At 45.3% G+C, this 12362-nt stretch overlaps 2 protein-coding genes and 2 long non-coding RNA genes across 4 annotated transcripts in view; 3 read left to right on the plus strand and 1 right to left on the minus strand.

Annotated features, from left to right (window-relative positions):
- The first annotated feature begins 2450 nt into the window (after window positions 1-2450).
- Window positions 2451-4171, plus strand: LOC119276964 (putative disease resistance protein RGA4). Its single transcript, XM_037558147.1, has one exon. The coding sequence runs from the start codon at window positions 2588-2590 to the stop codon at window positions 4103-4105; it is 1518 nt and encodes a 505-aa protein (XP_037414044.1). The 5' UTR covers window positions 2451-2587; the 3' UTR covers window positions 4106-4171.
- A 545-nt stretch (window positions 4172-4716) lies between these two features.
- Window positions 4717-5420, minus strand: LOC119276965. The gene is made up of 2 exons (XM_037558148.1): window positions 5037-5420; window positions 4717-4906 (listed from the first exon to the last, which is right to left on the minus strand). The coding sequence occupies exon 1, from the start codon at window positions 5371-5373 to the stop codon at window positions 5134-5136; it is 240 nt and encodes a 79-aa protein (XP_037414045.1). The 5' UTR covers window positions 5374-5420; the 3' UTR covers window positions 4717-4906; window positions 5037-5133.
- A 1597-nt stretch (window positions 5421-7017) lies between these two features.
- On the plus strand, window positions 7018-10434 carry LOC119281512. The gene is made up of 11 exons (XR_005138446.1): window positions 7018-7148; window positions 7219-7294; window positions 7394-7720; window positions 7816-8113; window positions 8229-8333; window positions 8447-8469; window positions 8633-8697; window positions 8937-8982; window positions 9070-9160; window positions 9247-9476; window positions 10095-10434. It is a non-coding gene; the product is annotated as an uncharacterized LOC119281512 (long non-coding RNA).
- Window positions 10435-11915: 1481 nt separating this feature from the next.
- LOC119276968 overlaps window positions 11916-12362 on the plus strand; it is a 2537-nt gene continuing 2090 nt past the window's right edge. Inside the window, exon 1 of the long non-coding RNA XR_005136875.1 lies at window positions 11916-12354. This is a non-coding gene — a long non-coding RNA (uncharacterized LOC119276968). The remainder of the gene's footprint in view (window positions 12355-12362) is intronic.

Here is a 12362-nt window from a genome sequence, read left to right on the forward strand (position 1 = left end):
TGTGTAATTTACTCTGCTCGATGCGGTGGCCTGATGCGGTCGTGGACGCCAGTGTGGGCGCTCGATGCGGTCACGTACGATGTCCAGGTATAAAAATGAGAGATGCATTTTTATATAAATATTTTTGCCCATAATGGCACCGCTCCGCCAGTCTGGCAGTGAGGGTTCACGCGCAGAAAAGGTAAGTCATAATTCTCAATTATTGTTTGATTTTTATTTGGAGAATGAAGGTTCAGATATATGTCGGTTAAGTGGTCAATTGAAATTTTCCTTAAATTCTGTTATTTGTTTCCTTAGAATTCATTATTTTATTTCTTAAAGCAAATTGCATTGATGAGAATAATCGATTGTTTTAGGTAAGTTAGGAAAGTTAGACCTGTGATATTTTGTACCTTAGGAAAGTGTTGATTTTGAAGGAAAGAGTGAAGAGAAAAATAAACCCGTAGAAAAAGGGTGGGGGAGGGGTCGAAAAAAATCAGACGAAAAAAAGACATGGACGCAATCCTACCAACTCACACATTAGGAGTGCTCTTAACTGAGCACACCAAATCGGTGAGATGGTGACCCATTGTGCTGCACTGCACAATTAGCAACCAAACAAAAATGATCAAGGTTCAAATCCTGGTGCTCGCATTATTCCTGGATTTATTTCAGGATTTCCGACGGTGCGCTTTCAGTGGGAGGAGACGTTCCCGTTGACGACGAGGCGCCTACGGTGGCTTCGTAAGTCTCAAGATGATATGCCGACTCAGTCTCTCAGAGGTGCTCATAGGGGTAGGGTGTGCGTGTGTGCGTTTATAGGGGTGAGTGTATGCGCGTGTATATGAGCGCTTGTGTCTATACTGATGCTCAAAAAGAAAAACTCAGACATTACTGATGCTCAAACCGACGCAAATTTTCAAACGAGTCCAAATCGATGGTGGAAATTACTAACGAAAAAAAGGCTCTTACAGGAGCATTTTTTCCCGAAATAATTGGGCATCTATGGGATTAAGTATAAAGCAAGGGGGTTTTCTGTAAAAAAGATGCCACGTCAGCACCTGACAGGCGGGCCCAACTGGTCAGTTTTCCCGTCAATACATATAAACATCAGTTTTAGCCTTTTTTGCAACGTCTCGCCCCAAAGTTGGTACTGACACGTAAAAATTACCAACCTTGGTACCAATTTGCTTCCAATGCCCGAATTGTGGTACTTCTGTGTAATTTACTCTGCTCGATGCGGTGGCCTGATGCGGTCGTGGACGCCAGTGTGGGCGCTCGATGCGGTCACGTACGATGTCCAGGTATAAAAATGAGAGATGCATTTTTATATAAATATTTTTGCCCATAATGGCACCGCTCCGCCAGTCTGGCAGTGAGGGTTCACGCGCAGAAAAGGTAAGTCATAATTCTCAATTATTGTTTGATTTTTATTTGGAGAATGAAGGTTCAGATATATGTCGGTTAAGTGGTCAATTGAAATTTTCCTTAAATTCTGTTATTTGTTTCCTTAGAATTCATTATTTTATTTCTTAAAGCAAATTGCATTGATGAGAATAATCGATTGTTTTAGGTAAGTTAGGAAAGTTAGACCTGTGATATTTTGTACCTTAGGAAAGTGTTGATTTTGAAGGAAAGAGTGAAGAGAAAAATAAACCCGTAGAAAATGGGTGGGGGAGGGGTCGAAAAAAACCAGACGAAAAAAAGACATGGACGCAATCCTACCAACTCACACATTAGGAGTGCTCTTAACTGAGCACACCAAATCGGTGAGATGGTGACCCATTGTGCTGCACTGCACAATTATCAACCAAACAAAAATGATCAAGGTTCAAATCCTGGTGCTCGCATTATTCCTGGATTTATTTCAGGATTTCCGACGGTGCGCTTTCAGTGGGAGGAGACGTTCCCGTTGACGACGAGGCGCCTACGGTGGCTTCGTAAGTCTCAAGATGATATGCCGACTCAGTCTCTCAGAGGTGCTCATAGGGGTAGGGTGTGCGTGTGTGCGTTTATAGGGGTGAGTGTATGCGCGTGTATATGAGCGCTTGTGTCTGTACTGATGCTAAAAAAGAAAAACTCAGACATTAGGAGTAGAGATAATGTGCTAAAATCTTGTCAAGTTTTTGTATGCAATCGTCATAATTTACCTGCCATTTTATTGTTAAGCACTTATTTGGTAATGACTTACCAAACAAAATATGTTTTCATTTTCGTAAGTTATTAATACATGAGACAATTTGATTCTATTTTAGAGAGAATGGATGGGAGAAAAATCAGAGATGGGAGGAATAAATCAAAGAGAATGAAAGAGTGAGACGTATATAAGGAAGGTCGGAAGAAAGAGAGGTGAAATGGGAACATTACATTCTTTTGAGATAGAGATAGAGATTGAAAAAAAGCATCTCGCTTTACTAGTTGTTACTGACTCGCTGGGTCATGCTATGTCAATTTCGGCGGCCTTGTTGTCAAAGTTACAATTGGTCATCCGTCCATGGGCGGAACTGAGGACTTCTATGCCTCAAACCTGAACCACAACTTGCCTTTCCCTATTCTCTTCTTGGTGGATTGATCTATCCCACCAGGAATATTGCAGGGGCCTTCCAAAATGGAGCCGCTTCTCTCTGCAATCGTGGGTGATCTTGTCAGCAGAGCCCTGTCCATGGTAACCCAGAGATACCTGCAGTCCAAGGGAGCAGAGGAGGAGAAGCTCCAGAGGCTACGGGCAGTGCTGCTAAGGATCGATGCCACCGTCGAGGAGGCTGAGGGGAGGCACATCACCAACCAGGCGATGCTCCAGCAGCTCCAGATGTTGAGACGAGGTATGTACAGAGGCTACTACACGCTCGACACCTTCAGATACCGAGCGCACAGGGACAAGGCCGATGGCGAGGCGAGCACTCGCCGTTCATTTGCCCTGTCCAGATTCAGCCCTTCCAGTTCCAGACGTACCTTCTTCTCCGTGTGCGATGCCCCGAGCAGGGACCTGGTGCTTGATGCCGGGAGCTGCAGCAATCTCGACAAGATGCTTAGCAGCCTTGAGAGAATGATTGGTGACATGCAGGAGTTCGTGATGTTCTTGGCCAGCTATCCTCGAATCTCCCGGCAACCTTACAGCGCGTATTTGTCTCATGATCAGGTTATGTTTGGCCTGCAGATGGAGAAGGAGACAATTTTGAGCTTTCTGATTTGTAGGGAGGCTGCAAGGAATGGAAGTCTGGGTGTGCTGCCGATAATTGGTCCAGCGAGAGTCAGAAAGAGTACACTTGTTGAGCATGTCTGCCACGACGAGAGGGTGCGCAGGCGCTTCTCATTGATCGTCTTCTTCAGCGGGAATGATCTCAATGGTGGAAACTTGGCTACTCTAAAAGGTAGCGGTGTGATCAAGCATCAGAACCTTGCTTCCAGCCCGCGTGGAGACTCACTGGCTGTGATTGAGCTAGCAGGGGACATGGACGAGGAAACATGGAGGGGGTTGTACACCTCGGCAGCAAGCCACATGACGCCAGGCAGTAAAATCATACTCACCAGCCGTTCAGAGAAGATAGCATCATTAGGAACGGCAGAGTCTGTTATGCTGAAATTTTTGTCCCAAGAAGCTTACTGGTATTTCTTCAAGACGGTTGCATTCGGAAGCACAAACCCTGGTGAGCATCCTAATCTGGCAGCCCTCGGCATGGAGATCGCCGTCCACATGAACAGATCATTCGTGGCAGCGAACATCGTTGCCAGCTTACTGAGAACCAATCTTGACACACGATTTTGGCGCAGAGTGCTGAGATGCTTGAGAGATTTCGCAAGCAAGCATCTCAGCATGTTTGGAGAGCACCCGACCAATCTCCTACAAAAGGACCAGCCTGTGTACATGTGGACAATGGCCAAGACAACCAATGTCTTCGTGATGCGAGATATTTATGACGAGCCCTCTCCCCAGATCAGTGAGGTTCCCAGGATAACGGCACAGGATGTTTTGTCCGGGCGAGTTACATCTGAAGGGGCATTCCAAGCAGTGGCATGGAGGTCCAGGATACCTCCCTGCTACACCTACTTGGTGAGCTTCGTCGTGTCACGGACAGACAAGCAAGCGGTGCTTGGTAAGAAACGGTCTAGGCAGGACAGGATTTGATGTAAAATGCAATAATGTATAGCTAATGTGATTGCAAAGTGCACGTCTTACCTTTTTTTTCATCAATGCCCTACATCTCCTCACTTATGTGTAGCAGCTTGCTCCATGGATCTCCAGCTATATCTCCACAAGCCGAGTACTGAACTTGACAGTCCACACTCATCACACGGCATAACCGGTCTGGTAGAACTGCTTCAAGCCAGATTGACAGAACCGTTTTTATCTGCAAGACAGGCTGATAGAGAAAACCAGTAGGAAGAAACCCTGACAGTTGGTAGTCCAACACTACAGAAGAGCATGAGCATTTTACAAGATTTTTGAGTGATTGCACCATTTTCTGCAAAATGAAGTCTATATGTAAAGTAAGTATGTTCAGTACAATGCAGCGTCAGTCCAGCGAACATATTTGATGTGTTCTAAGCTAGGATCAAGCCTGGCCCATATGCAACACAAACTCTATTATTTCAGACAATCCATTTATCATTGATAGACCTATTAATTTCTTACTTTAATAGCCCAAATCAAATTGCTACTCCTTCCGTCCCATAATATAAGAGCGTTTTTGACACTACACTCTTATATTATGGGACGGAGGGAGTACTTACGTACTAGAATACCATGAGAATTTCTAGGTAGCAGCTTTCTTTTTTACCAAAACAAATCATACATAGCTGGAAGACATGGGTTAAAGACAAAGGCAGACATCAGGTATTCCAAGGATCCTCAGTTAACTCCGTGAATAGACATGAATTTCAAACAAGGATGAAATCAAGCATAACCAGGGACCGTTATTGACATACTAGGGCCCTGTTTGGAGTCTCTCCGCTCCGCGGAGTTGAGGAGTTCGATTTTGGCAGCTCCGTCAAAATACGCTGCACTATGGTCCGCTCCGGGAGCGAAGTTACAGGAGTGGAGAGGAACCGAACACTCCTAGAACAACATTTCGGGTAGTCTTGCGTAGCTATCCAATCTGAGAACATCCCGGAATCGCACAACGAATCCGCAACCCTCCTGCCAGATCCGTACCACTAATTACCAACCAAGCCGTCGCAGAGGTCAGGAAGGGAGGACGAGCCGAGTGAGCAGGGCAGGTCCGGGTCCAAATCTGGGGCGACGGCGGCGGCGGTCTTGCTGGCGAGCTCCACCGCGCGGTCAAGGAGGCTGCGTGGCAGGAGGTCCGCCGGCGGAGGCAGTCGCTGGTGGCGCTGCAGCCACCACGCGACCGCGGCCGCCCTTGCCGCGCCTCCGCTGATGGCGCTCCCCGGCATCGTATCGCCTTGCTTCCCGGATGCCGCGATACTCCGAGAGGGTGGGGGAAAGCGGGCCATACCTGGCCAAACGGGCCGGCCCGGCCCGGCACGACCCGGCCCATTATAATCGTGCCTGGCCCGGCACGGCCCGCCAGGGCACGATTACTATACGGGCCGTGCCGTGCCGGCCCGCGTGCTGCGCCCTTAGGCCCAGGCACGGCCCAGTTAGTAAACGGGCCAGCATGTTGGCCCGTTTAGCACGGTGGGCCGCATATTTTCAGCCTATTATTTGACACACTGAGCATTTTTAGCCTATTTTTACATATTGGGCCATATATAGATATATAAAAAAAATAAAAAAAACTTAATCGGGTCGTGCCGTGCCGGCCCGCATGCCTAGCCTTCAGGCCCAGGCACGGCCCAAGGCGTGCCGCGTGCCTGGCCCGGCCCGTTTAGCCCGTGTCGTGCCTGGCCCAAGGCGGGCCATGCCGGCGTGCTCACGGGCCGGCCCGAAAAAACCGGCCCATTTGGCCAGCTATAGCCTTAATGTGAGGAAAAGCCGAACGAGAAGTGGTTTGCGACCGGCTGCCCCTTTGTGGGCTCACATTTTCTGTATGGGCCAACTGCTATCCTTCTACTTCTGTTTGTTTTTTCTCGAATGAATTCCTGTTTTTACCCTCTACTTGAACATTTCTGATGCAAATAACTCCATTCAACAGTTTTTCATCCAGATTACCTCATTTGGAGGGGGGGGGGGGTTGAGTTTTTACCTCATTTAGAGAAAGGTTTGTTAATTTTTACCCCATTTAGCAATCTATCAGGTAGGTCTAGGTTGTTAGGGACACGTGGTGTGCTACGCTGCAATTTTTCTCTCACTAAGTGCAGAGTTCAATGGCTTAGTCATATACTATTATTTTATAACGGTCATCAGGTGTACATACACACCGCCCCGCCTTGAGGAGTTTCTTCTTGATGTCATGCAACTCTTTATTCGTTGATTTCACCTTATTCTTATTCACCACATTTGCTTCTAGGTTGCATCATTTTGGAAATAACTCCAACCACACTTTTCCAGCAAAAGAATGAATAGAGGAGCCATGTGCGACCTAAAATACATTAAAAGGGTAATAAATTGGGGAAATCGCTAAACGGGTGACCTGTATGAAAATATGTTAAATGAGGTAATTAGCGTAAAAAATGCCTAAGTAGGGGGTTAAAATTGGAATCCACTTTTTCCCCTTAAATAAATATTATTTGTTGACAGGAATATGATGCAATTAATTGAGGTTTAAATAGACTTACATCATGCAAAGCATCATTTAGATATATTAAAGCTGAGCACCCTCCAAACCCTTTCAGGCCATCAACATTACTTATCGTTGGATCGTCACTTTTAATCATTTTTGGCCGTCCAATTCGTTGTTAGTCCCACCTAATCTCGTGTGCCGGCTAACTCCCGCGTCAGGCTGCGCTAGCCTTTTTCGGGCCGCTGCTCTGGTGGCATTTTGGAGTCTTACGTTCAGTTGGGCCTACTGGCCTACTGGGCCTATACTGCCATCCTAAAACAATATGTAGAAACTACTTTGTCGCTGCGTCTGCCAGAGAAAGTAGAAGGGGATCCGGCGATGCGTCTGCAAGAGAAAGAAGGGGATCTGACGCTGCGTGAGAGTTGAGAGGCCGATGCAGACGGTTGCTGCAAGAGAACGAGGAGCAGATGGATCGATCAGTCATGGATCTCATGGCGACGGTGCACCCTATCTGTGCGGCGGCGGGTGATGTCGCCACTGCCACATGTACGACGCCTCATCTCGCTTTCTCCCTTGATAGCTCGCTCGCCTCAACCCTTTCCCCTCTCTCTCGCAGGTCCTTGGTAGCCTTAACCGCGCCAGTGGTGGAGCCGGCGAGCCGGCGACTTTGGGTCATGTCGCCACTGTCACGTGTAAGCACCATCTCCGCACGCCCCCATCTCTCTTTCGTTCGCGGTAGAAGAACCCTAGCCACCCTCCACCCCCTGCTTGATTCTTCGTTTTCGTGGTAGCTATAACAGCGCGAAAGGCAGTGTTGGGTCGGTAAGGCAAGAACTCAGCCGTGCCAGGAGTATACCTCAGCCACGCTTTTCTAGGGACGCAAAGGGTGAAGATAAGTTTTTCTTTTCTTACTTAATTCTTAATTTCTGATTTGATGTTGCTATTTGGGGTTATTGTCAATTATCCCTGCAGTGAGTCGTGTTCAAAGAAATCCTCACATTCATTGGAACTGGTGATCAGAGATCGAAAGAACCCGTACGTGTCAATCGTGACCATCAGTCAATGTCACATCGCAATTATCATGTAGCCCAAAGGAGAGCCACATAATTGACCATGAGGTATATTGCTTTGCTTCTCCTAGCCTACTGCTGCAGCAATTCTTCTTGCTTCCTTCATCCTGTGATTTTTTCAATTGGGCCTACTGGCCTACTAGGCCTGTACTACCATCCTGTCGAATGCAACGCACAAGTGTAAAACGCAAGAGATGAACCCTAAAACAATGGACGTTCGCGACCCTCTGTTCCGATTGCGCTGCCTAACCTTGGCCTCAGATTGCATCGGCGGCTGCGCTAGGTTTGCACGGACGAGGCGTACAATGCGTCCGTGGTCCGTTCGGTCGCACGGACGAGAGCGGCGCGGCCGGATGGGGCATGGATGCGAGCGGCACAGCCAGATGGGGCGTGGCGGCCAATAGCCATGAAGTTCAATCGCGAACGATGATTGATTGAGAGGTAAATTTCATCGCCTATATATTCATATTCATGCCAATTGATTAATTGAGAGGTTAATCATGTATGCCAATTGACTAATTGAGAGGTTAATCATGTCTCCGTATATTCATGCCAGCCTATAAAATCCCAACCTTGCCCCTATTGGGCTCATTTTCGCAAACCAATCTCCAGTACAAAAGTGATGGGTGATGCTCAGGTTCCAACTCTGTTTGGTTTCAAGGTGATGTGCTGGTTCCAATTCTCAGTTGTTGTCTTCATAATTTTAAATGATTACAACTTCTCTCCAAGTAGGAATTTTCGCTACGTTCTGGTTGGTTTCTTTGGTTCTTACAGCTGATCTAATGGCTAACGGAGAGGTTAGTACCAGTTTCCTCTTATGCCTCCTTTAATTATGCCTCATCTCACAATCTGTTCATTGTAGTACGCCAGTACATACCTTCTATTGTATGATATGATTTCTCTCTATGATTGTTTGAAATAATCAAAAGTACCACCTACTTTTCCTGCCATATGTAGCAGGTTATTTAGAAAGTGAAAAATGCGGAAAAGAAGCCACGATTAATGCCAGTCGATGCTTCGGGCAGGTCAGTTACAATGGCAATTCAGGTTTTCCATTCAATTCATGCGAGCCCATATAATACCAACCTTGCCGCTACTCCTTTCCCACACTGCTCACATTGGCAAACCATTCTCCAGCACATAGCGATGGATGGATGATGCTTAAGTCTCTAGCCGTTTCAATTCTCCTTGTTTGCTGCATCTCCTCTTCACCTAATTCTTCCTCTGTTTTTAGTGATACTGTTCTTTGTTTTAAATAACGCAGGTTTCACACGTTGACAGATTTCAGGCTGGTTCTGCTGGGTTAGAAGGTGATGCACGGGTTCCAATTATCAATTGTTTCTACATATATATACTGATGTGTTCTCCGTCTAATTTCCCATGCCCAAACTCTCCAGTTGTACTCGATATGAAACTACTTGGATGGACCAGCATACAAGAATTTCTAAGAAAGTCATAGCAGCGCTCCTCTCATGCTTTGGAGAAAGTGTACGTTAATCTTGAGATTTGTATCTTTAGTTCTTTGATTTACTTCTAAACATGTTACATTCACTGATTGCTCTGCCCACGTACAGGAACCGTATGATCTTCATGTTATTTGTGTCAACCATAATGTGTCTGGCCCATGGCCCTGTGTACTGCACCGATGCTGACAAACCCATTTTCATATTCCATCACATTCATGTTAATTTTCTGACAAGACCAAGGGATGGAAATCCAAAACTCCTAAATATACTCATGAGATGCAAATCACGTGGATCAACCTTGTGAAGGAACACCAACAACACAATCGATTTCACATGAGGTAAGATGCAGGCTTTGGATTTTCAGTAAGAAATTTTGTAAGGCGACTCCAGGACCAACAGAACCGATGGTATAGTGAAATACATCTACTAATCAAAACTACCTATTACATGTCTCGATTCATACTCCCTCCGTCCGAAAATACTTGTCATCAAAATGGATAAAAAGGAATGTATCTAGAACTAAAATACATCTAGATACATCCCATTTTATTCATTTTGATGACAAGTATTTCCGGACGGAGAGAGTACATGCTAACCACCAGCACGCTGGAAGAAGATAACCTGCTTCCTAATTTCCTGATCGCCAGCTCGGCCTTGGTCGCTGTTGGCAATTGGTTATCTTGTCAGTACTTCACAATTAGGATTTTGCATTCCCATGCTTCTCTTAGCTTGATGCTCATTCCCGTACTATTTTATTCAACTAGACGGATGTGTTTCTTGCCCTGTTCTGAATCTCTCTAATTCTTGTGTGTAAGTGGATATGTATATGTTTTTATTATTTAATATCTGTTAAAAACGTAAAATATTATGATACATACTTATAAATTTAGTTCAGTTAAAATTTTCCAAGTTTTATTTAAATAGAAGTGTTCATATCCTCATATCTCATTTTTTAGGCTGCAAAAATTGTAATTTATGGGGAAGTTGTGGTGCAGCCAACCAAAGGCGTGGATGTTGCCAGCGGCCACAAGGATATCTAATTATGTCATTTTTGTTGGCATAATCTGGTTGCTGCAGCCAGTGAACTATGGGAGACTTTGAGCACTCGAAAGCAACTAACCAAATTTAAGATTCACAAACAATGAAGATTTCGTTGGTGCACTATATATGTATACTGGTATATGTTTATTTCATATTTGTGTTGTTGCTTATTATCGGTCTTGAAGATACAGATTAGATATATTTACCAAGTGGACACTTATACCAAAGCCCATGTGTACATATGATATTTCTCTCCATTACTGACTAATAGACGTTTCTGTTTGTGCAAACTTATATATTTCATGAATTCATATATTTATTGTTCAAATAGACGGGCGCGCCAACGCACGCCATCAGTGATCTAGTGTAATATAAAACTTGGAGAACCCGCCTCCCTGGGAACCCTTAGACTAACAAAAAGACTAACATCCACACATGTGGCATCTTGTACTTCGCCCACACGCCTTCATCACCACTCATTTTGTCACGTATGAACAAATGACATCAGCAGGAATTTTTTTGGTTTTTGGCTTAAAAATGTTTTATCTCCTAATTAAAAATTGAATTAAAAATCTGTTTTCACCATTAAATCCGTCTCGACGAGATCTTCAAAACTAGACCCATTGTTGATATGTTTTGATGGAAAAAAAATTACCCAAAAGTTGTCATGATGTTTACACTGTAGTTGTCATAGTGCTTAAACTAAAGTTGCCACGTGACAATTTTAGTTTGTAGAGCATGACAATTTTAGTTTTTTGATGATGCCAATTCCAGTACTTTGATCATGAAAATTATTTTTTGTATGAACCATGGCAATTTTAAGTGCATGTATAATGGCAATTTTAGTTTATGGTTCATGGCAAGTCTAGTTTCTTAATTTCCCATTTTATAATATGTCAAAAATTACTTTTAATGTAGAAGCAAATAGCCGAAACATATTATGGCAACTTCAGTGTAAATATTATGGCAATTCATGTGCAATAGACATGACAACTTTTAACCAAAAAAAATCGTCAAAATATATTGATATGAGATCTAGTTCTGAAGATCTCGTCCCGAGGGATTTAATGGTAAAAACGAATCTTTCATCAGATTTTTCATTTAAAAGACAAAACATTTTGAAAACTGAAAATTCAAAAAGATTCTCGCATGCATGCATGCAGTGACGAGGCACAATATGTGTGCTATAGGGCGTGTGGGCGGGTTTGACTCACACCACACGTGTGAGCGTTAGTGTTGTCCTAGACTAAAAAGTATGCCTTGCTAGATTGTGGGCCATATGGGTTGCCTGCCTCAAACAATGCTGGAAGGAGATGGAACTAACTATGTGAGCGATTAGGAAGCATTCAACCAAATTCATCGTATACAGGTCCCGGATTTGGACATTGCATGCCTGAACTAGTTCCATGGAATCTGACTCAACATGCACTGACGGACAATCAAGTTTTTTCAATAGCTCCAACTCCCTCGGTAGGGCTAGCACTTCAGCGGCTGTAGCGTCCAGAACATGATGCAACAATGAAGTAACATCAACAACAATTAGGCCATGATCATCAGGGGGCGACTAGTATAGAAACAGAGCTTACAGTAAAAGAATAGAAAAAAGATACTGGGCCGTTGGATCAGACATGTACGCTACAGATCCGAGAGGATGGATCTGTACTCATAACTACACAATTCTGTGCAAATATGTCCGTTTACTCTCAACTAAGTTGCTTCGGGTCCCTCTCCTTCAAAACGACTCTCCGTGTAGCTCGCTCCCCAGCCTGTTCCCCAATCTCTCGTCGACGGCGGTGGCTGCCCAGATAGGCAGATCCGGTGCTTCCACGGTGGACGATGGTTACTCCCATGGCACTTACTCCTTGCCTCCTCCCCTCCTACTTCGGCATCTAGGTCGCTTGGCTCCGTCCCCAGGCCACCACATCATCGCGCTGCACATCGTCGTCAGCGACCGGGCAGCCGCCGCCATGGTCTCCTCGTCCCTGGTGGCCGCCGGTGTCCCGCCCGCTCAGCACATTCCTACATCCAGATGCAAGCTAGTAGTGATCTAGTCCATGGTGATGCTGCCACTATCTTCTCCTCCCCGTTGCTCCTAGACCCAGCAATAGCTCACCGGAGGCAAGCCGGTGGTGTTCGAACTCCTCGCCTCCTTCGCCTCGCAGGATCGGAAACAAGGTCAGCTC

The sequence above is a fragment of the Triticum dicoccoides genome, chromosome 3B, assembly GCF_002162155.2.
Source record: "Triticum dicoccoides isolate Atlit2015 ecotype Zavitan chromosome 3B, WEW_v2.0, whole genome shotgun sequence".
Lineage (NCBI taxonomy): Eukaryota > Viridiplantae > Streptophyta > Magnoliopsida > Poales > Poaceae > Triticum > Triticum dicoccoides.